The sequence below is a fragment of the Simochromis diagramma genome, unplaced genomic scaffold, assembly GCF_900408965.1.
Source record: "Simochromis diagramma unplaced genomic scaffold, fSimDia1.1 OVJJ01000073.1, whole genome shotgun sequence".
NCBI lineage: Eukaryota > Metazoa > Chordata > Actinopteri > Cichliformes > Cichlidae > Simochromis > Simochromis diagramma.
This window is the reverse complement of record NW_024386923.1, coordinates 1-22996: the sequence shown is the minus strand read 5'-3', so window position 1 is coordinate 22996 and position 22996 is coordinate 1. Positions and strand designations below refer to the sequence as shown.

General features: G+C 40.4%; 2 protein-coding genes and 1 pseudogene across 4 annotated transcripts; 2 read left to right on the top strand and 1 right to left on the bottom strand.

Moving 5' to 3' along the window:
• Nucleotides 1-868: 868 nt before the first annotated feature.
• On the bottom strand, nucleotides 869-6808 carry LOC120736657 (annotated as a pseudogene).
• Nucleotides 6809-7814: 1006 nt separating this feature from the next.
• Nucleotides 7815-9176, top strand: LOC120736656. Of its 2 annotated transcripts, XM_040036911.1 has the most exons (3): nucleotides 7815-8128; nucleotides 8345-8400; nucleotides 8558-9176. In XM_040036911.1, the coding sequence occupies exons 2-3, from the start codon at nucleotides 8386-8388 to the stop codon at nucleotides 9149-9151; spliced, it is 609 nt and encodes a 202-aa protein (XP_039892845.1). In that variant the 5' UTR covers nucleotides 7815-8128; nucleotides 8345-8385; the 3' UTR covers nucleotides 9152-9176. The 2 variants fall into 2 exon arrangements, with proteins under 2 accessions (XP_039892845.1, XP_039892846.1); XM_040036912.1 differs by lacking the exon at nucleotides 7815-8128 and having other exon boundaries at nucleotides 8202-8400.
• A 5098-nt stretch (nucleotides 9177-14274) lies between these two features.
• LOC120736658 lies at nucleotides 14275-21758 on the top strand. 2 transcript variants are annotated; one of them, XR_005696565.1, is made up of 6 exons: nucleotides 14275-14547; nucleotides 14743-15054; nucleotides 16339-16456; nucleotides 16722-16767; nucleotides 17508-18172; nucleotides 18336-19157. XR_005696565.1 is itself a non-coding variant. In XM_040036914.1 (6 exons), exons 2-6 carry the CDS (start codon nucleotides 18115-18117, stop codon nucleotides 19648-19650), a joined length of 666 nt encoding a protein of 221 aa, XP_039892848.1. In that variant the 5' UTR covers nucleotides 16669-16767; nucleotides 17508-18114; the 3' UTR covers nucleotides 19651-21758. The 2 variants fall into 2 exon arrangements, 1 of the variants encoding a protein (XP_039892848.1); XM_040036914.1 differs by lacking the exons at nucleotides 14275-14547; nucleotides 14743-15054; nucleotides 16339-16456 and adding exons at nucleotides 19360-19414; nucleotides 19531-21758 and having other exon boundaries at nucleotides 16669-16767; nucleotides 18336-18647; nucleotides 19037-19157.
• Nucleotides 21759-22996: the final 1238 nt, after the last annotated feature.

Genomic DNA, 22996 nt, shown 5'->3' with positions numbered 1-22996 from the left:
AATGCCTAACCCTGATCTGACTGTCCCTGACACTAAAACCACATTCTGAGTCTCACAAATGTCTTCAAACTTGTGGGGACGGGCATTTTGGTCCCCACAAAGACATGTAAACATGCACACACACAGGTATTAATGACCTCACAGGTTCATGTTTGGGGCTTTTAGCATCTTTGTGTGTCGGTCAGATTTAATTCACTCTTGTTTTGAGGTTTTGTGCCTTTTTGTTTCATTCTTTGTGCGTTTATTTTCTCTTTAAGCCTTTCAGGACTCGTGCTGTTGGCTTTTTCCTGGTGTGTTATTAGTATTTTTCATTTCTAAACTTATTCTAAAAGAAGGACCGATGGAACATTGATGTGAAAATAAACATGATCATTTAATGTTTTTGTCAGTCATTAAAAAATAAATCCTGGTCTTTCATTTTGCTGCTGCATTGTTCACAGAAACACATATTTTCCTGTTTCTTTCTGTTTGTGTGTTTCTGCTTTTGCCTGTTTAGCGCTGCTGAGCAGGAAAACCCAGACGAACAAAAACCTCTTTTAAGTAAATGTTTGAGTCACTTTGGGTCTGAACTGTAAAAAACTGCAGACTGAAACAGATTTGAAGGCATCACAGGAACAGCCTCACATTCAAAACATGAAAGAGAGGACTTTTATTTTGAAACACTCAGGAAATGACAGAGGGAAAGTTTTTTTAATTAAAACAAATTATTATTTTATGCATTCTAAGTTCATACAACCACCAAAACTGTGATGATCCTCACATCAGCTTTACTGTGTGAGGTCACATACATGATCATTAAGGTTACTATTATTATTATTATTATTATTATTATTATTAGAGACTTGCAGAGAGAAGCGGTGGAAACATTTTGATTTTCGTAAATTTAACAGACTAAAAACCTACAAACATGTTTGGTGCTGAAGAAAAATGGAAAATATCAGAACATCAGAATAAAAAAGAAAAGCTCAAAGTGAAACCTGTGGGGAGGTCTGAGTGAGACACAGCAGAGCGCCACGGTGAGTGTCTGTCCGTGTCTGTGGAACAACAACGTTTGGATCACTTGCAGTCGCAGAGCAGCGCGGCGCCTCGCAGCGTCCAGTGCTCGGGCGGCTGCACGCTCCTCAGCTGCAGGGAGAAGATGAAGTTCAGGTCGGTGCGTCGAGGCTTCTTGTAGACGGGACACGAGTACAGGCTGACCGCCCCCCCGCCGCCAGGGGGACGCTTACTGTCGACCATGTTGGCTGAGCTGACGGCGAAGACGTGGACCACAGGGAGGGGGGTGAAGAGGACCTGAGGGGCCGAGACAAACTTATTATTACTGAGCAAAAACAAAAATACTTTGATTTCATTTAGTTCCTAAATTGCTGACAAATTAATTATTATTTCATAATTTTTCATTAAATTAATCTTTAAGATGTTTTTAAAAAATGTTTTTATGTTAATTTACAAAAAAATACAGAAACAATAAAACGTTGGACTTTTGAACATTGAAGTTTTTTTAAAGCTTCAGTTTATTATTTTAATCTAAGTTAAAAAACACTGATTTTAAAAAGACAAACTTTGGGCGGAGCCTCAGCGAGTTTGGCGCCATGTCTGTCCCATCCTGCTCCATCCAGAAAGAGGCCATAGATGTAGACTCCACCCACATCTTCAGGGGGCGGAGCTCAGACACCTCCCTCATCATCTTGGTGACAGCGTTGCTAAGGGTGACCGTGTCCAAGGCCCAGCCCCTGGACAGGTTGGAGCGTGTCGTCTCCTGGCGCATGGCGGTCAGGAAACCCTAAAGAAACAAAAAACATTCGGAAAGAAAACTGAAGAATTCCAAAACTCCAGATTTCCGGAACAATGAACCAACCTGCGGGTTGAAGAAGCCGGTGAGCCAGAACTGGTTGGGCCGGCCGGCACTGATCCACGCGCGGAGCTGCTGGTTCCTCTCCAGCAGCTCGCTGAACCAGAAGCCAAGCGTGGCCGACGGCCAGCTGAGCCTCAGCCACAGGCGCGGGATCCGAGCATCGAACATGCTGTCGAGGGCGTCACGCAGGTCTTCGGACATGATGACACAAGTCAGATCGAGCGTCAGTGAACGTGTGTGTGTGTGTGACCTTGCTGAAGTTTAGGTGCTGAGGAAGGCCGAGTTCTGCATCAGCTTCATCGCCTCGGCCCACGACGGTCTGGGACAAGGTCGTTCGGGGTCAGAGGTCACAGCATCGTGGTGGTGTCCCAGAAACGATGTGGGCTTCATAGATAATTGGCAAACCTTCTGGAGGAAACCTGGTCTTGCTAGGAGAGACGGCATCCATCCCACTCTGGATGGAGCAGCTCTCATTTCTAGAAATATGGACAAATTTATTAAACCCCCCAAAATATGACTATCCAGAGTTGGGACCAGGAAGCAGAGTTGCAGTCTTACACGCCTCTCTGCAGCTTCTCTCCTCCTGCTACCCCCCCAAAAACCCATCTCCATAGAGACTGTGTCAGCTTCCAAACAGACAAAAAACAAACTAAAAACCAGCAACAAACAACTTAAACATAAACAATTACAAAGAAAGAACAATACAGTATCCACATCTGAACCAAAGAGTAAAACAGTGAAATGTGGATTATTAAATATTAGGTCTCTCTCCTCCAAGTCTCTGTTAGTACATGACTTAATAATTGATCAACAAATTGATTTACTCTGCCTTACAGAAACCTGGTTGCAGCAGGATGATTATGTTAGTTTAAATGAATCAACACCCCCGAGTCATTCTAACTACCAGAAATCTCGAAGCACAGGCCGAGGGGGCGGTGTGGCAGCAATTTTTCACACCAGCCTATTAATTAATGAAAGACCAAGACAGACTTTTAATTCATTTGAAAGCCTGATGCTTAGCCTCGTCCACCCCAGCTGTAAAACTCAGAAACCAGTCTTACTTGTTATCATCTATCGTCCACCTGGGCCTTACACAGAGTTTCTGTCTGATTTCTCAGACTTTATATCTAATTTAGTTCTGAGCTCAGATAAAATAATTGTTGTGGGTGATTTTAACATCCATGTAGATGCTAACAATGACAGCCTCAACATGGCATTTAATCTGTTATTAGACTCAATTGGCTTCTCTCAAAATGTAAAAGAACCCACCCACCACTTTAATCACACTCTAGATCTTGTTTTAACACACATTAACACACACAAACATTTTTTGCTGGGCCCCCCTTTGTTTTACAAGAAAAAATTTAATAACCAAATCAAATAATCAAAACAGTTTAAAACATTTGAAGACGTAAAAATGTAAGAAAAGAAGCATAAATGAGAACATCTGAGTAAGAAATAAGACAAAAGTACTAAGAACTCCTTCTGATTTAAAAGCTGAGGAAGAGAATTTGGCTTTCAGACATGTTTTGAAAGTTTGAAAGTGTCTCATGTTGGGCAGGTCCTGATGTGGAGCAGTCACAGCAAAGGCCCGATCTCCTCTGTGCTTCAGTCTAGAAACAGACAAAAGTGAGTCAAAAAGAAAAATGCATATCAGTCATTTGTTGGCGTATAAGAAGAGAAAATATCAGAGGGATGAGTCAAATGAATGAAAGCAGAAAACAAATGTCTTATTTCTTACCGAGATTTTCTCGGGGGCTCTGATTTCTTCCAGGTGTGTTCCCCTCCTGTCTTTCATTCCTTGATTACTGCTGTGTGTATTTAAGCCCTGTGTGTTCTCTCCTCTGTGTGTCTGTGTTAATCCCCTCCATCATCCTGAGTGGTTTCCTGCACCTGTCTGCGTCTCTCTGTCCTTCACCCCGTTTGGTTATCATTTCAGGTTTGTTTTCCCACTTTAGGTTTACTCAGTTCTGTTTTTCGCCGCCCTCACCTTGTGTATTTACCACCTCCATTAATAAAGCTTCCTCACATCAGAAATGCCTGTGTTTTGGGTCATCCTACGAGCCGTGACACACATATCATGATCGGTTTGTGGTTTGACGGTCTCACATATAGACTGAATCATGTGTTCTACCCAGGACCAAAAACGTCGTATTTGTTAAGAAAGCACCGAATCATTTGTACTCCGAGAGTTTAGGGCCTGTCCCTGTCAGACAAATCTAGTTCATAGATTTATTGTGGTTTCTTGCCAAACTGTTGTTGCCCACATGAGCATTTAAGTCTCCCAGTAGGACCCTCCAGTGCCCCACCCAGGGACTCCAAGAAGGCTGGGTACTCTGAACTCTGAAGGCACAGATAACAAACCCTCTCCTCCACTGGGAGGAACCCCAACATACAGGCAGCAAGCTGAAGGGACACCAGGATACCCACCCCAGGCCGCCGCCTCTCACCAGGGGCAACTCCAGACTGAGACAGAGTCCAGCCCCTCTCCAGGAGGCTGGTTCCAGAGCCCAAGCCGTGTGTTGAGGTGAGCCTGACTATATCTAGCCGGTTCCTCTCAACCTCACGCACTAACTCAGGCTCCTTCCCCACCAGAGAGGTGACATTCAATGTCCCAATTGCCAGTCTTGGGGTTTGGTTCGCTCCTGGGCGGCGCCCACAATGCACCCAACACACATTAGTTGGTATCAAATGAGCACAACTCATCATTAATCCCACTCCATGGTCCTTAGGGTGGCACAGTTGCTTCACTCTCTCCTCTTATTCCATTAGAAAGCATTCTGTATGTCCCTAATATAACTGAGAACTTCAATAAAATCTCTGAATCTAACAATATAAAAATGGCACTGAGTCTGTGTCTGCATTTGTGTGACATTAATGTTCCACTTTAAGTTGGAGGTTTTGACTCCCACTTTTAACTCCTTCTCTTAATGTGGACGATCATACAGCTGGCTTCTTGAAAGGGGGGTGGGTGGGGGGCACACTACAGCCAAACTACACAACAGGACAAATGAAAAGAACAACCACAACTTCTCCTGTATCAGTGTGTTGCAGTGATTGTTTAGTTTTACTATCACTCAGTGTTTCTCATCAAAGGCAGTGCAGCTGTCTGTGACACTGTGGCACTCTGTCAAGATTGTTGCACATTTGTGTCTCCTTTATAAAGTCAAACAGGATTTTGAATTGTCTGACATTTGCACGGGAATCTGGAGGAGGGAGACGGGCCTTCTTCAGTTTCCTAAGAAACTGTAGTAACTCTAACTCTACTCTAAGAGAGAGATCCACTAATGCCTCGCACCAACACAAACTGGGTTCTGGAGTCAAAGAGCTGTTAGTGTTTACAAATCGAGCGCAGCGACAGGATTGTGTGTCAGAGACAGAATCTCAAAGATTTTTGTGACCCTGATGAAGACCCAATTCTGGACATTCAAACTGTGTTATTAATGTTTTTAACATCTACAGATCATTATCCAGATATTTAATACAAATAAGCATGTCTTATTTTTGTGTTTTATACATTTGAACTCACATCTCCTGTGTTTAGAAAACAGCAGAACTTTTGTAATTGGCCCAAAAAACCAACCATGTCTGTAAGCGCTGTTTTGAGCCTTTTAGCAAATCTTGCCCTAAACAGCCTGTTGCTGTTACAAAGCAGAGGAAACATAGTGGAGTCTAATTGTTGCACCGTGGAGCTCAGCTGAACTCAGTTCTGGGAGTTGAAATCAACAGAAAGTGTTTCATTTGACACTGAAACAGTTTCTTTTCCATCCATGAAGGAAGCTTTTGTATTTCACTCAGCAAAATATACAGTCTGGACTGCACAACATTTCAGACTGCATGTGATCTGTGCACAAAAACATCGAGCTTCATGGACACACGCAGGTCCTGCTCCACTTCCTGCTGTTGCCATGGCTTTGCTCTCGTCTTGCATTCAGTCTAATTACAGCTTCTTATTCAAACTCTGCACGTCACTAATTCCTGGTCTCTCCTTGTTGAATACTTTTTATCTTCAGCTGTCCTTGAAATCATTGAAAATCATACAGTTATGTCTATAAGACTTTGGACAGAAACAACTTTCTCTAACTTTGGTTCTGTAAATTACAACAATGAATTTGAAATGATACAACTCAGATGTAGTTTCAGCTTTAATTCAGTGGGTTGCATTAAAATGTGAGTAACTAAAGCATTTTTTAGAACTATCCTATGGAGCCCCGCAGGATGTGCTGTATCAAGCATGCACCGGGACGAAGGAAAGACGGGTGGACTTCCTGGTGGAGCTTGCAAGAGAGCTGGCTCACTCTCATGTAGCTGGGAAGAAGGCAAGAAAAGAACAGTTGCTTCGGACACAACCCTCCACACCTAGCCCTGGAAAAAGAGCCATGTGTCAGGTCAAACACAAATGCAAGAACAATCATGCCACTGTGCGATGTGTTCACTGCTACAGATACACATGTGGTAAATGCAGACTACAGATACCATGGCAGTGCCAGGATTGTGAGTGATTGCTGAAAATGTTGAAATGTACTCACTCACTTTTTATTATTATTTGTAAATATGTGTACAAATGGTTGGTTTTTTGTACTGTTTTTATCAATAAATCTCAGCAACAAAGGAAATACACCCATGTGTGTTGATTTCTCCCTAAGATGGCAAACTGAAACACAAGATTCCTTGTGGCTCAGGAAACTAACCACTCCAAGTTGGTGACTTTTGGAGATTTGTTTTCCTGGATGATTGAGAATGCATCAAGACGAACACAAAAGGAAGTTCACCGCTTTTAGCAGCTCCCCCCCAGACAAACAAAGAGGCAGTTGGCAGTTAGAAATCAGCAATCATTCACACACCCCCACTCCCCTCCAGAATTCTCAGGTAACAACCTAATTTACATATGAATGACTAGCCAATTTAGCTTCCACTTGGCTGAAGCTAAAGCCTAGCTAAAAGCCTACCAGCCATTTGGCAACTCAGCCCATCACACGTCCACGTCTCTCCTTGTTTCGTCTTTTATTATGAAAGGGTTGTGTTTCCATGTTCAGTGTGTTTCATTTTGCTTCCCCTGTGGTGTCAGGTTCATTTGTGTCAGCTGTGTTTCCACTTCCCTCCTTTCTCTTCTGTGTATTTAAGTCCGCTGTCTTCCTCTGGGCAGTGTTGGTGCGTTTTCCTCCGTTCACGTTATTCCGGGTTTCAGGTTATCTCCTGATTCTGTTTAGGTCCATGTTCATGTTCATGTTTTTTCATCAGAGTTTCTCGCATGCACCTCCTCGGATTCATGTTCATGTTTTTCTTGTCATAGTTGTCATAGTCATACCGAGTTATTCCCAGGATAGGTTTTAGTTTTAGTTTCCGCCCCTGTTTGCTGGGCCTTGTTTTGTGTTCGTGTTTTTCAACCTAATAAATGGTTTGTTTTTTTGTTAAGATTCAGTTCCATCTCTCCCTTGTCTGCTTCCGGGTTCATATTGCAATCACATCAGCCACAGTGACAATAAACTTATTTTGATTTTTAACTTTCTTTATTTTTTCAACAATATTATGTATATATAAACATTTTGCATCTTACAATATAAAGCCTGGATCCTGCACATATTGCACTTTGAACTTGAACTGTGTTGTCTGTTTATTGGAGATTGTACTACTTGAATTCATTATCCTGGTGATATAACACATTAATTCTCCATTTGGAATCAATATAGTATATAATACAGTATCTGTCTATCCATCTATATAGCTATTGAATTGAACTGGAGTGAATGGAAGAGAATTAAATAATGGATTTCATGTTCATGTTTATCTATGTTGTAACAGTGACGACTTGAGACATCTGTTTGGCACTATATGAAGAGAATTAAATAAAATTTAAATGAAAATGATATTAACTGTATTTATACATTTCATATTTTTGGATGAGACACTGTCAGTGTGCTGTTATATAACTCAGGTATTTTTAAGGCCTGACTGGTGGCATTGGTGCCCATTGCTTTACTGTGCTGTTGGATGTGTATGTGGGCTATCCCTTGTACCTGACATTTGATTGGGCATCACTGTGTTGCTATGGTATGATCCTGGTAGTTGTTGTTAATAAAACAATAACAAATTCAAATTCAAACATTGCTGCATTCTTCTGTCACTGAGGATTCCAAACCTGCACTCAGTCTCCTCATTACTTTGGTATTGAACAGACAAACTTTGGAGCTCCTGCAAACTTTATTCACAAACTGCAAATATTTTACACAAATCTGCGACTGACAACAAGCACAGAGACTTCAAACAATCACTGAAGTAAGGACTGAAAGATTTACTTTAAAACAATAATGATTAAGACCTTTTTCATAAGGTTGTTTTCCCTTGATTGCCAGCTGTTACTGTTTTTATCTTCATATCTTTCATATTTGTCCACCTAAACAATGCTTTAATGATACAGTTTGAGAAGTTTGATATGAATTTATCCAACTGACTTGAAAATGAAACTGACAACTGTCCTGTAATCTTACACAGAGAAACCAAATCCTGCGTCTTTGCCTTGACAGACGCCTAAAATGGCTCGAGCTGTGGTAAGTTACCCTTCACTGTGTCTGTTTCTAAACATTAAATCGTGTGAATTTTTAAAGAAAAATCCAACAACAACAATAATAATATGTAACAGAGCAAAACGTCAGATGACTTAAATGTTCCTCTGCAACACAAAGTCAAAGTCTGCCTCCTCCACAGGCAAAGGAGAAGCTCCCACGCTCATCCAGTGCAGACCGTTGTGCTCTGGACAATGAAGTTCCCGCTTTCATGTTCAGACCTATCAGCGCACCTGCATGTGAGCTCCTAAGTCCACCACCTGCTGATGCCAGCTTTCAGTCGAAGGACACAGACAAGATCATGCATCCAGATTTGAAAAACGATCGTTCATCCCTGGATGATGAAGTGACATTTTTCATGTGTCCTACTGATGTTCCTCTGCCTCCGAGACCTCCACCCACTGCAGAGGTAGGTCTCTGCAGAAAGCGCAGGTATTCTACTGCTTTTTCTGTTAATGATGAAGAGGAACATTTGATGCCCAAACACATGAGGCTGATGAGTTGGGATGTCTCTAAGTCTCCAGCTGCTGAGAAGGAGTATGTTTGCTTTATGTGTCCTGAAGACAAGAGGTCTGAGTTACCTCTCAGCTCCCTCCAAGGCCATCCACCATCACAGGTCAATAATAATGACACTGACCAGTGTACCATTCTGCTGCCTCCTGAAATCCCAGTACCTCCAAGTCCTGCCCCTGTAGGAGTTCTAGAAACTGTTGATTTTCCTTTTGTTGATAATTAAATACATGTTTGTGGTAATAAATACATTTTTGAGCAAATACATGTTGAGATGATTTGGTTGCTTATGATGGTTATAATTATCCAAACAGTATTATTCCTAATAAGATCTTTACTTTTTCTACTTATTTTCTCCATGACCTATTTTGATGTCTATTTTGAAGATCCACTCATATCATGACAGTATGCTTATTCTCAGTAGAGTGTATAGCCACATGTGAACAAATAATAAATTAAAGTCACTCATTAACAACTTACCACATACGCCGGAGCTGAATTCAAGATGTAAGCAGACGTTTCACAGATATCTTGGTTGTCTTTCCATTTCCTACACTAACAGTATCCTGAGAATTGGCTTATAGAGCTGATATAAAGGTGAAATTTGATGACTTAATCGAAGCATCATCAGCTTAAATGCAAATGTATCCACTGTACTTGAGGTAACCTAACACTGACCATGAACGCCACAATCACTGTGCGCCAGTCCAACACAGTGCTTTACTGTGAACTCACCACAGTACTGCAAACTAAAGTGTTTATCTTCCAGTCCAATCCAATCCATCTTTATTGAGAAAGCACTTTAAAAAACCCAGGACAAAACCAAAGTGCTGTACAGTAAATGAGTTAAGAACAATAGAATAAAACATAACAGTAAAAAAATAAAACACATAATAGATAGAAAATTTAAACAGCCCTATATTTCAAAACAAGATAAAACAGCAAAAATAAACTAAAAAACTCAAACTAAAAACCAACATCTTACAAGGTGTCAAAGGTCAGGGTGAAGAGATGAGTTTTCAGGAGTGATTTAAGAACAGGCAGAGAAGAAGCCTGTCTAATCTCTAAAGGCAGATCGTGTCACAGTTTCAGAGATGCTGCAGCAAAAGCACGATGTCCTCTAAGTTTGCGCTCAGTCCTGGGAACATTCAGGAGCAGCTGATCAGCTGACCTGAGACAGCGGGTGGGTTTATAAGACTGTGGCAGCTCAGAGAGAGAAGATGCAGCTAGGTCATGGAGAGCTTTAAGAGACATTAATACCAATAAGCTGCTAAGATGATGTTGTATTTTATTTACATGTCTGTTTTAGCACTTTAACATTTGCATCTGTCTAACTGGCTAACCATGCAAGACTATTGCAAGCATTGCTCTGTAATAGTGCGACATTTTGGACCCCAGGAGGTCCTTCTGTATCTGCACGATGTTTGACCTGCAGTCTTTATAGCCGCCTATGTATATTCTTTTAAACCTTTTTATTGTTTTTAAATGATAGTTACGGACCAAATGTTAAACTATATAGTTGAATATATAGTTAAAGTGTTTCTCTAGATACAGAGAAAGGTTTTACATCAAAAGGTCATCTGTCTGCATATAAAACAGAAGCTTTCATGCAGATGCACTTCCTGTTTAGAGACTTTGAGGTTTAGGTAGTGACGGGGGTGATTTACTGAGCGTGTAAGTTTTCCTCCTGTCAACACACTCTACAATGCCGCCCACATGCCACTCCTGTCCAGTCTTGAAAGCAAAACATGTATGTATAGTATAAAATGGTGAAATGCTGATTTCCATGTTTCAATTGAATCACTTGATTGTAATCAATTGATTGCAGAGACTTTTGTCAAGACCCTATAGAATCAGAAGTCCCGTGAACATGCACTAATAAAAGCTGCAGTTGTAATAAGGGATAAAGTGGTGTGCACAATGTGTGTTTGGATAAGATGTCAGTAATGCATTCACATTAAAATCACAGGGTTTCTTTCTTTTTCTTATTTTTCTTACATATCATGTAAAAAAAACACTCCTGCAGCATTTTTTCTCTGCCACAGATTTAGGAGAGGAAGAGTCCAGCATTTCAACACCTGTGCAAATGTTAGTTTATTTGATAGGTGCATCAGTAGTAATTATTTAAATTAGAGTTTTCAGCAGTGTTGTTGTATTTACAGCAAAGTGCCTGCAAAGTGTAAAAACTAATTAACTGATGATACTAGACCCTTAAAAGAGATAAACACCACTAGTCAAGTCATAATGGCAACTTACAAATACATAACCACTCAACAGAACCCACACAGTGATCTAATGCACAAAAACAAAGGAGACTTAAACTGGCTGAATCAATTACTGTAAAGAAAACATGGAGGAAGGCTTCCTGTGGTGTCTGGCTGCAGTATAGGTCATAAACCTGCCTCCTGCATTACAGCAGACAGGTCAGGGGTCAAATGAAAAGCAAAATGTTTACCTCAGATTAGGGATGCACCGATACCACTTTTTTGGAAACGAGTACGAGTACTTGCATTTCAGTACTTGCCGATACCGAGTACTTAATAAAAACGTGATTTAAATTTACAGGTAACAGCTTTAGTCCTATAATTTAACAACAAAAAAACAAGGGACTGGTTTGGAATTAAGAACATTTATTTAAAATAAAAGCATGTTGTATGCAACATATTACAGAATAAATAATTATAAAAAAATGTAAACAGTGACAGTGCAACTCAAGTATTTTTCAGTTTATTTTAAACTCTGCCGCTTTGGACAACACAAGGGGCATTAATAAACATCTTTGCCATGTAGTGCACAATATGTGAATAAACTAACAACATCCACTGACATAGAACTGTGGCAGTCAGTGCAGCTGAGGTAGGTATTAACATCAAGTCTAAGATGACTCACTAAATGGAGAGAAACAGTGAGTGGCAGGTTTTTTAAGAAAAGTAGCTTTTCTGCATCATCAGCAGTCAGACTGTTTCTGTTTTCATCTATAATGTGTGACACTGAGCTAAAAAGCCTTTCACTGTCCACACTGCTACATGGGGCTGAGAGCTATTTACGGGCTATTTTAGCCAAAGTGGGGAACCTGATTTTGTTGACACCCCAGTACTTCAGAGGACTGTCTTCACGAGGGCTTGGGGCCTCTCCGAGGTATGTGTCGAGCTCAATGGCAGCACCTGCTGCCAGCGGCAGCCTGGGCCTTGAGGAACAGTTTAGCAGGAGGTTCTGCAGCTTCTGCCCGACTCCCCTCTGCCTCAGCTCTAGAAGCTCCTGCTTCAGGTGCAGCTTGGCCTCTGGAGCAGTGTTGTTGGAGAAGAAGCGATCTTTATACCTGCACAAAATTCATAAATGTATTAATATGTGGAAAAATAGGACTGATGTCATGTAATACGTGCTGTTCCAGCGTGTCTTTACTGTCCTGCTGCAGTCTCTTTATTGGCTGGTTGAGCTGTCCCTGAATGTCCTCGAGGCGGGAGTAGGCTAAGGCATTTAAAATGTTTAAAATGCCCAACTATTTTCCGTCCCACTGCTGTAGCATCAGCTATGCTCCTCTGTGCTAATAAGCGTGGGTAAATAAGCGTGGGCAAACTCTTTGTACTCGTTGTCGTGTTGGGATTTTAGGTGCTTGATTAAATTACTTGTGTTAAATGCGCTACCTTTAGAGCCTCCTCTGGACAATTTCGATAAGCACAATTTGCAGTCCGCCTTTGTTTTCGCGTCGTTGTTCACTTTGAAATAGTTCCACACGGCTGACTTGCCTCGCCTCGCCTTCTCCCCGCTCTGAGATGCAGCCGGGGCCTGGGGGCGGGCACTCGGCGCCTGTGATTAACCCCTTACATGCCGCTCAAACATAGACAGGTCTCAGACCGTGGTATCGGTCCTCGGTATCGGGGAACTTTTAACGAGTACTTTAGAAAATGTGGTATCGAGGCCGATACCAGATACCGGTATCGGTGCATCCCTACCTCAGATTAAATATTTCCCAAAGTAAATTGGACTGAACTGGCCAGTTAAATACACGAGGGGATACGAATAGAAAAAAAAAATCTAAAAACAAAGAATGAAAACCAACTATTAATTTAATACTTAAGTCTGTGAAGGTTCTCAGTCATCCAGGTCATCGTAGTCTAAGGAGCTTGGAAGGAAAAGCGTCTGGACTTCTTGAGTTGCTTGAAGACGTTTCACCTCTCATCCGAGAAGCTTCTTCAGTTCTAAGGGTCAATGGTGGGGAGTCCCAGACTTAAAACCAGTGGGAGTTTCCCCCCAAAGAGGGACAAAGGACCCCCTGATGATCCTCTACCTAATCACATGAGCCAAGGTGTGAAAGCGGATGTGGGTCCTAATCAGCCAGGGTTTCGGGTGAGCTCATTGTGAAACCTGGCCCCACCTTATCATGTGATTTCCTGAGGTCAGATGGCCCAGGATGTAAATGGTCTCAGATCCCTTCCCAGACGCCTTAACGTCCAATGAAAAAAACACATCATTTTCTCTCCAGTTACCCTCAGCAGTCCAACAGACCTCCAGCACCAGTAAAACATTAACCAGAAATTGTTTATGGGACATGTGTCGTTATTTATGTTTGTGGAAATGTGCATTAAAATTAAAATAAAGATGCTGGTGTCTGACGTTACTGACTTCCCAATTGTGTGGCTTCTGGTGTGGCCTTCACAATTCAATTTTCAATTCAATTTTATTTGCACAGCGACAAATCACAACAATATAAAGTCGCCTCAAGGCGCTTTATATTGTAAGGCAGACCCTACAATAATACATACAGAGAAAAAGCCCAACAATCATATGACTCCCTATGAGTGAGCAGTCTGGAGACAGTGGGAAGGAAAAACTCCCTTTTAACAGGAAGAAACCTCCAGCAGAACCAGGCTCAGGGAGGGGCGGGGCCATCTGCTGCGACTGGTTGGGGTGAGAGAAGGAAGACAGGATAAAGACACGCTGTGGAAGAGAGACAGAGGTTAATAACAGGTATGATTCAATGCAGAGAGATGCATTAACACACAGTGAGTAGGAAAGGTGACTGAAGAAGAAATACGCATTGCATCATGGGAATCCCTCAGCCACATACACCTGTTGCACTACACAACAAATGCAAGCATGTCAGTTTTATTCATTTTATGCAAATCTTCGTACAAATTTTAAAGGTAATGCAGTCAAAACTTTGTAAGTATATGAGTGATTGGATGAAGCGGTTTGATGACGTAACACGCTATTTTAGTTTAAAATGCTTATAATGTTATGATAAATGGTAGTTTTGTTACTTTTACAATATTATCCATCCTTCAGTTTCAGCGAACATGACAGTTAGCAGTGTAATAATTCCTCTGTGATAAAGAAAAACTAGCTTGTTTTCTTTTTGTGTGGGAGCTCGCACAGTGTTTCAACTTTACAGCCTTTTAATATGAAAGTCCTGTCAGTACACTTCCTTTTTACATAATTTCACACTTGCCCCGTGAAGGGCAACAGTCTGACGTCTGCTTAGCCAGGAAAGCTTCAGCTTGTTTCTTTCCGCACATCTTCCTCTTCACTGTCGGTGGCTCATAGACATGTTAACAAGCATGGACGTATCAAAACTTTGCTTGATTTTGCTGTTACCACTAGCTGTGTCCCATGATGCTGAAGGTAATACAAGGAAACTATTTTCATTATGCATTATTAATATTTTTACATTTATAACCTCCTTGCTTTTAGTTTAAACTAAACACATTATTATGGGATTAAAAAGATGGTTTAACATTCACAAAATATAGAAACTAAAGTCCTCTCTGACACAGGCTGAATCTTGTATTTACCGTATTTTGCTGTCCCTGTTTACAGAGACTGTTGTGAAGACAGTCAGGAGAGAACACGATGTCACTCGGATTTGCAACAAGGAAAGTCAGACTACTATTGTTTTGATTATCTGTAAGATCAAAAGACAGAGGGACACAGGAGGAGAGTGTCATCTGCTGTATCGACACGGAGAGAACGTTACTCAGGAATGTGACCCCAGGTTCTCAATAACAAAAGAAAATCAGACTGCCTTTCTCGAGCTGACCAGTTTAACACCAGCTGATAGTGGGAACTTCACCTGTGAGTGTACAAACACTGAAGGGACATATATTGTCCATATCAGTGTCACTGTGGAAGGTAAATGCATTTTGGTTTCTTTATCTGACACAGTTATTCAGCACTGTGTTAGCATTGTATTGACCTGCTTATGTGTTTTTTATTCTTGTAATTTGTTCATTTCTTTTCTTCTTATTTTCACTTACAGCAGTTTAAATACTCTCACTGACTCATTTATCAGGTACATCTTTGAACCGAGTTGGACCACCTTCAGCCATCAAACATGTCTTCATTTTTTGTGGCACAACAAGGCGCTAAAAACATTCCTCAAAGATTCTCAAGACATATTGAAATTACATCGTCACACAGTTGCTGCAGATTCGTCAGCTGCTCTTACTTGAAGCAAACTTTCTGTTCCACCACATCCCAAAGGTGCTCTGCTGGATTGAGATCTGGTGACTGCGCAGGCCGTACATGATTTGAGCGCCGTGACATGGTGTGGTATCCTGCTGGAAGCAGCCATCAGACGATGGGTATTTTTTGGGCATAAAGACATGAATGTGGTCAGCAACAACCTTCAGGCAGGCTGTGGTGTTTAAATGATGCTCAGTGGTTACTACAGGGTCCAAAGTTTGCAAAGAAAACCCCCCACAGAGCATTACACCACCAGCAGTCTGAACTGTTAGAAATCAACTCATCGGGCAAGGCATCGTTTTTTTAGTCTTCTGTTGTCCAGACTTGCAAACTGTAGCCTCAGCTTGCTGTTGTTAGAGGACAGCAGTGATATCCAGTGTGGTCCGCTCTGCCTCAAGGTTTGATGTGTAAACAGCATTTTTACCCAGAGAATCACAGCTCACTGGATATTTTCTATTTTTCAGACCATTGTCTGTGAACAGAGATGATTGTGTGGGAAAATCCCAGCAGATCAGCAGTTTGTGAAGCACTCGGACCAGTAACATGTGCCATGTTGCTCTGTTTGAGCATTGATTTGCTGACATTTTATTATTTTATTAACCTTTATTTAACCAGGAAGATGAAGCTGACATGTGATTGACAAATGAAATGAACACTGAAATATTTGTGTTACACCCTGAACAGGTATACCTCATAAAGTGGCCAGTGAATGTATATAAGCAGTTGGACCAATTTCAGTTCATAGTAATATTCAGAAAAGACTGCAAAAGAAGAAGAAGACAAAAGAAAAGAGCACAGTGACAATATTTAAAGCTCTGTGGTTATAAAACTGGGGTTTCATTACTTCACTCAGAGTTTCAGTAGACGTAAACTGTGTTTGATTTGTGTTTTGATTTCCAGGAAATGAAAGTAAATGATTTTACTGACAAATGCATCTTTTCAATGATTTAGACACAAACGAGGCCCACACTTCAGCAGACAAATCTTTTTCCGTTTATCTGCCCGGTGTTGTGATCATCTTTATAACTGGAGTTATCGTGGGATTTATCTACTGGAGGAAAAGTAATGGGTGAGACTATTTTTGCTGCAGTAATTCAAAGATGATATAGATGTAGAGAAAGTAAAAGGAAACATCACATTTCAATAAATGAGAATTCGCTGTATGTTAAACATCATGTCTAGAATGAACACTTTTTATCCTTCCAAAAATAATTATCATTATTAAGAGAGAAGATAATATAAATGTAGATGTTCTTACTTGATTTTTCTCTGTTTGAATGTGAATAGTGTTACACTAATGCTGACATCCTTTCTTATCAACGTGGCTGCTTAAGGTCAGGAACATCTGGAGTGTCTGTACCTGAAAATCCCAACGGTTTGGTGAGCAATTTATTGCTACGATCTACAGCAGCTAGTTAAAGTTTTGCCAGAATGATTAGTTTTTTACCATCAGGGGCCTTATGCGCCCATACTGGTTTTTTTGAATGTTCATGTTTGACGTTATCACTTTTGGTGTCGTTTCTGGATGCTTAGAACTCCTATTTGCACTGCTGAAACGAGTTTATTTTGATGGATTAATTTGCATACAAATAGTTTATTGTTTGGTTTTCTGCATTATATAAAATTGCTGTTTTCAGACAATAAAATATGAAGAACTCAACATAAATTTCTGTGGTGGGAAAACTATTTGTGCAACTATTTTGTATTTACAGTTTTGAGAGATACGCTCTTAATTTCTCTAACTAGAAAGACATGTTAAAAAAAAAAAAACGATTTTCAATTTTTGGTAGTTTATTGCATTTTTTTGCAATGTGTAATTACTGTGCACTTAGCAGACATATTATTAGGATCTGGGCATAATGGTTGTATTGATGTAAGCAACTTTGAAATGCTCCCAAATGGCTCCACAGTATGTTACTTATATAGATAATTACAGATTAGTGTTATAATACTATTAGTGCCAACTTCAGTGTCCTTTATTTTGTGAAGAAGCTCTTACAGAAATGAGCAGAAACATTAAATAATCCAGGCAACAGATGGAGAGATTTAAAGATCAATAGAGTGTGTGGGTAGACCGGGTTGAACTTGATTAATACCTAAAATATTTCACTTTTCTAAAGGATGACGATGAGCCAGATCAGCCCTATACAAACCTTCAGCAGCCATCGAGTGATTCCTACCAGACTATCATCTCAGTGAACCATCAACACGACAACAAGACACGCTCAGCAAGAAGCGCAGGAACTGTGGGAGTGGATAATAAAGCTCTATGAAACATTTTAAAGTATATAACACTTTAGGTGACATACTAATATAATAATATTCATATATTATAATAAACGTCCATCTTTTCACACTGGATATTTGTTTCCCAGTAATGGAGACCATTCAGTCATAATACTCCAACTCAGGCTCTCAGATTTAATACAATACAAACACAATAAACTGTGGCAAACATGACTCTTTGTATCAGACTAGTTTTGTTTTTGAACAAACATCTCATCATAATTTGAACACAATGTCCATCCAGATAAACAGAGAGATCAGTCTGGCTTAAACAATGTTGGTGGTTTACCTTCTACTGTCCTTCCACTTTTATGCACTTCTATTTTAGACATAGTAAAAGTTTCAGTGTAGACACAAGAGGTGAAATAAGGAGGGTGCAAGTCTTCCTGCTTTCACTATAGTCTACCTCACACTGTCAGCCACAGTTACTTCCTCACCAGCATGACTGCACGGAAACTCTGCTTTCTCCTGCTTCTGCTTGTGGTTTTTAGCAGTGAAGGTAAATATATATAATTAAAAAGAAAAGCTGTAAAGCCAGGTGTTTAAGAAGAAAGCTTTAGTTAGGTTAGTGAAATAATATATGTGATTGATTTTCCCACAACAACAAATATATAGAAACTATAATCCAGATTTTGTTTCATTTTAACTGGAACAATTTATAGAGACTCTTGTGAAGACAATTGGAAAGAAACCCGATTCCACTCAAATATGCAGCAAAACAACTCTGAATATTACTGTGATGATACTGTGTGAGATCAGCACAGAGAGGAGCCGAGGAGAACAGCGTCGTCTGCTCTATCGTTACGACCGAGGCTTTATTCATGGCTGTGACTCCAGGTTCACACTGATCAAAGAAAATGAGACTGTGTTTCTCCACCTGGTCAACTTAACATCTGAAGACAGTGGGAACTACACCTGTGAGTGTGGATTTCGTGGTGGATTGTATGTTCTCCATCTCAGTGTGACTGTGAGAGGTAAAAACATTTTCTATTTATACCCACACCGCAGATTCAAGGTGGATGTTTGGAACTGCGTTAACACTTTCTTTTCTGTCATACATGGTTTGAGGTCGTCATTCCCGCCTGCAGCGGATTAATGAAAGGTTTCAGTCAGGAGATGAACATCTGGAATGTTTTTAAGCTCTTCTTCTGGCTAATTTTTTAAAATTTCATTATAAAACTGTGCTCCAATCACAACTTTGGTGTTATTTCATCAGTGAAATGTTTGAATGATGCAATTGTAACTCTAATGTAATGAAAAGATAAACATGTTTTCCACCTTAATATAACAGGTTAATGCAAATTTTGTGACTTTTCATGTTTTCAAAATGAAGTTTTTTTGTGTGTGTGGCAACATTCAACAGACGATGGAGATTCTTCTGGCATGAAGTTCATGGCTACAGTTCCCATCATTTCTGCTGCTGCTTCACTCATCAGTGTGGCTGTGATAACCTGTGGTTACAGCCTGAGGAGAAATCCTCGCAGGTGAAAACTTTTACTGACGCACTTAAACTCATGAAATGACCCTTTGAAATCACTTGAGCACATTACTGCATACAGCAGCCACTGTGGTGTTCAAAGTATCTCATAGGTTCTTTTAAAACACCACACATTAGTTGTAGACATAGCGAGTCTTGTTTTTGAGGTATTTTTCACCCCATGACCTCTGATGTTTTTATCCTAACAGAGAAAACAGATCAGGTCTAACTAACTTAACAGGATCTGAAACTCGCCAGATGTTTGTGAGTTTTCCATAGTTCTGTTTTACACTTAATTGTGCCGAGGCTGCAGTGCATTATGTCTGTGTTTTAAGCTGCACTTTAATTAAATGTAAATGACAGTGTAAATTGTTGTTTAGGACAAAGAGGACCGCTACATGAGTCTTCATCGGCAAAACATCGATGTCTACCAAACTATCTCCTCCGGTCGCCTTCATCATGATGCTGAGGCCACTGCATGTCACAGTCATGTACAATAATAATCAGAGATGGAGTTTTTATCCTGACTACGTAATCTATAAAACTATGATGCTAGACATGCTATCTATAAAAGACACTGACATTTTAACTTGCCAGCATCATGTGTACTGTTAGTTTGTTTTGCACTGAAAAAAGAGAAAAATATTAACGTCCAGTAAAACTTGTAATGATGTTGTGAATGAATTGCCTTAATTCATGGCTTTTAACACCATTTAATTTCTGTTTTTTATCTGGTTTGAACGTTGAAAATCCTCCACTTGGCTCTGTGGCCTCTGCCACCATCATGGTTTTTGCTATACTGGTCCACTTGATAGTCATATTTTATTAGAATTTGATTATGATTTTACTTTATTTTGAGTCATTAGAATCAGAACGGGGGTCAGGAAAGAAGAAAAAAGATAAGCTGGGAGAAAGTTAACAGAAGAAGAGGGAAAAATAGAGAAGAAGAGAAATAGATGGAGAGGAAGAGAGAAAAAATACTGAAAATCTATTTCATCATCTGCTGAAAAACACAAGGAAAAACCAACACAGTGGGGAACCCACAGCAACAACCAATAATATGCAGTAAGTAGGCTAGTAAGTAGTAGTAAATAATAGATATTAAATGTTACTGAGCAGTAAATGGGCCCAGAGGGCCGAGACCTGAGGGCACCCCACCCGCAGCACAGGCCCAACAGAGCCAGGGGGCCGGGCCCCACCGAGCAGCCGCCCAGAGTGAGCCACTAAACACAGAGAACCACTAATGCACTGTGGGTGGGGGCACCAGCTACTGGCAGGAAGTGTGGTGGGGGGAAATAATACGTGACTATTTTTATGTGGAGTGGAATTAAACTGCCATAGAATATGCTTGTGGTGGATTTGACTCAACACAAGCGTATTGTCAAAGTGTTCTTTGGCATGCATCGAGACAGTTTCTCAGATACTGAAGTGACTTGAGCAGAGCCAGTTAAAGCCTACTGTGCTTGAGTGGGCAGCTCAAGTTTCCACGTGGAAGGTTTAGTGAGACAAAGACAGGAAGTTAAAGCTGCTGACTAATAATCTGCAGGTTCCTGATTTGAGTCTCTGTTAAGAGGATGGTGTCTCTGAGATAATTGCTTTTGTGCATCGATAAATAAACAGGGAAATAAATGAATAGAAAAAAGCATCCGAGCGGATGTGCACCGATGGTGTGCCCACTGGTCTTAAAGTGCCTTTGCGCCCCTTACCATTTATGGAGGTCCCATTTGGGCACATTGGCATGGACCTATAGTGTACATGGATATTGCTTTGTATTAGTTCTGGTATATTATACAACACAATAACATGATGCAGTGCTGCTGTGCACCATTTCTGCAAAGAGTGTGGTGCAAGCAAGGAAGATAAGATAACTCTTGCACAGTCATACCTAGTACAATAATACAACAAAATTGGAAACTGTCCCACGATAACACAATCATTTAGATACAATATTGGACTTTGTTTACATGTAACTGCACAAATAGAATTTAGAAATGTAATTATTGACAAGAGTGAACAACCACTTATAATGTAATCTACAGCTGTGACCAAACAGCTAGATAGAGAATCAGAAGTGTTGTGTTTTCTACAAAGTTTGCTGTCTCAGTGAGAGTCATATATCATATCATTTCAAACAGTGGCGATCCAGAAATGTTGTACAAACGAGTAAGACTAACTATAGACTTTAGCCAAAGTTGTTAAGTTAGCTAAAGTGTTGGGATTGTGTGTAAGGCATAAATAAACCTAAAATGCAATGTTTTGGACGTTCTTTGGCACATTTCCCTACTGTAGGGGTCTCTGCAAGCATACGGGGCTCTGAGAGGGAACAAGATGACAACGAGGAATTCTACTGGAAACAGTCGATCATGTCTGTCAAAGCTGAATTCAGGGCAAACTAAGCTAAATTAGTGTTTTTAGCTAACAGCTACAGTAAGCATAAAAGTGACTGTTGGGCTATTATTTATTAACAGGGGCGATTTTAGCCCATTTTTGGGTGCTTTGGTTCATTTTTGGGGTGCTTCAGCACTTACTTACTTTTTTTTGACAATATTTCCTGTTTGTGTGACACACTACTAAAAATATAAAAGGCAGAACTTGGTTGAGAGGTAACATTTTAACAACAAAAGTATCGATAATATTTTTTAATATTTTGTAATAATTTATTTGTAATAATTTATTCTGTTTCAGGAGTGTTTTTATGCATCTGTATTATATTATACAAACACATTAAAAGTGAATCTCTGTCCAAAAAATGCACTCAGTTTACTTCTTACTCACTATGAGCATCATTCATTATTCTCCTCCAGTAATTAAGGTTAGGATATGTATTTTTTTTATTCCAATCCATTCTTCTTTGGCAGCATTTAAATAACCTTGATCAGATTTGATGGTTTTGTTACAGACTTTTCAAAAAAGTGTTTTGCTTTTCTTTCACAAATGTGGGATTAAATTGTTAAAAAGTACAAAACAGTGATGTCATGTTTTGTGACGAGGACCCAGGCACAGAGAGACTTGATGGATTTAAGAATCTTTTGATTTAATAAAGAAATTTGCAGACTTGCACAGAGATGGTAAAATTATGATGACTGATAAAGGAGGCGAAGACAACAGACGATGAGGACAGGGAGGATGCAGGGACAGAGACGGGGAAGAAGTCTCACTGTGACGAGTAAAGTGTATCTTGGCTGGCTGGGCAGCTCTCTGGGTGCTCAGCCCCCCAAAGCTCTGATCCTAGAATCGCCCCTGAATTGTGTTAATACAGTATGTCAAAATGAAAACATAACTGTACAGGGTGGGCCAGTTATATGGATACACCGTAATAACATAGGAATGGTTGGTGATATTAAAGTCCTGTTTGTGGCACATTAGTATATGTGAGGGGGCAAACTCCTCAAGTTCGGTGGTGACCATGGTGGCCATTTAGAAGTCGGCCATCTGATACCAAATGAGACCAAAGAAGACAAAGTAAATAATTTTTAAAGGTAAATGTAGAGGAAACATCAAAAGCTGTCACGGCTGGGGCAGCAGTCGTGTGGTGGAGTGAATGAGGACCAGGATGCAGACGGCGGTGGAGATGCGAGTGGAGATTTATTTACAGTGAAAATAACAAAGGTGAGGGAAGAAGCGAACATCAACCTAAACTGGGACAAACTAACAGACAAAGCAGAAAACATGAGGGCAGCAGGGAAACACAGAGATGACACGAAGAAGGCAGAGAGACGTGGAGACACACCGATGGACACGGAGACTTTTCACCTGTTCCTTTTGTTTGAAGTGGCCGAACTTGGCCACAGTAGGACGTGGTCTCCCGGTCGCAGCCCGCATGGGCCGAGGCGATGCACTCGATCA

Coding starts and splice junctions, on each gene's coding strand:
- LOC120736658 (XM_040036914.1), top strand. CDS start 18,115: ATGACTGCACGGAAACTCTGCTTTCTCCTGCTTCTGCTTGTGGTTTTT. Junction 19,158..19,359: donor CTGAGGAGAAATCCTCGCAG/GTGAAAACTTTT, acceptor TTATCCTAACAG/AGAAAACAGATCAGGTCTAA. Junction 19,415..19,530: donor CTGAAACTCGCCAGATGTTT/GTGAGTTTTCCA, acceptor ATTGTTGTTTAG/GACAAAGAGGACCGCTACAT.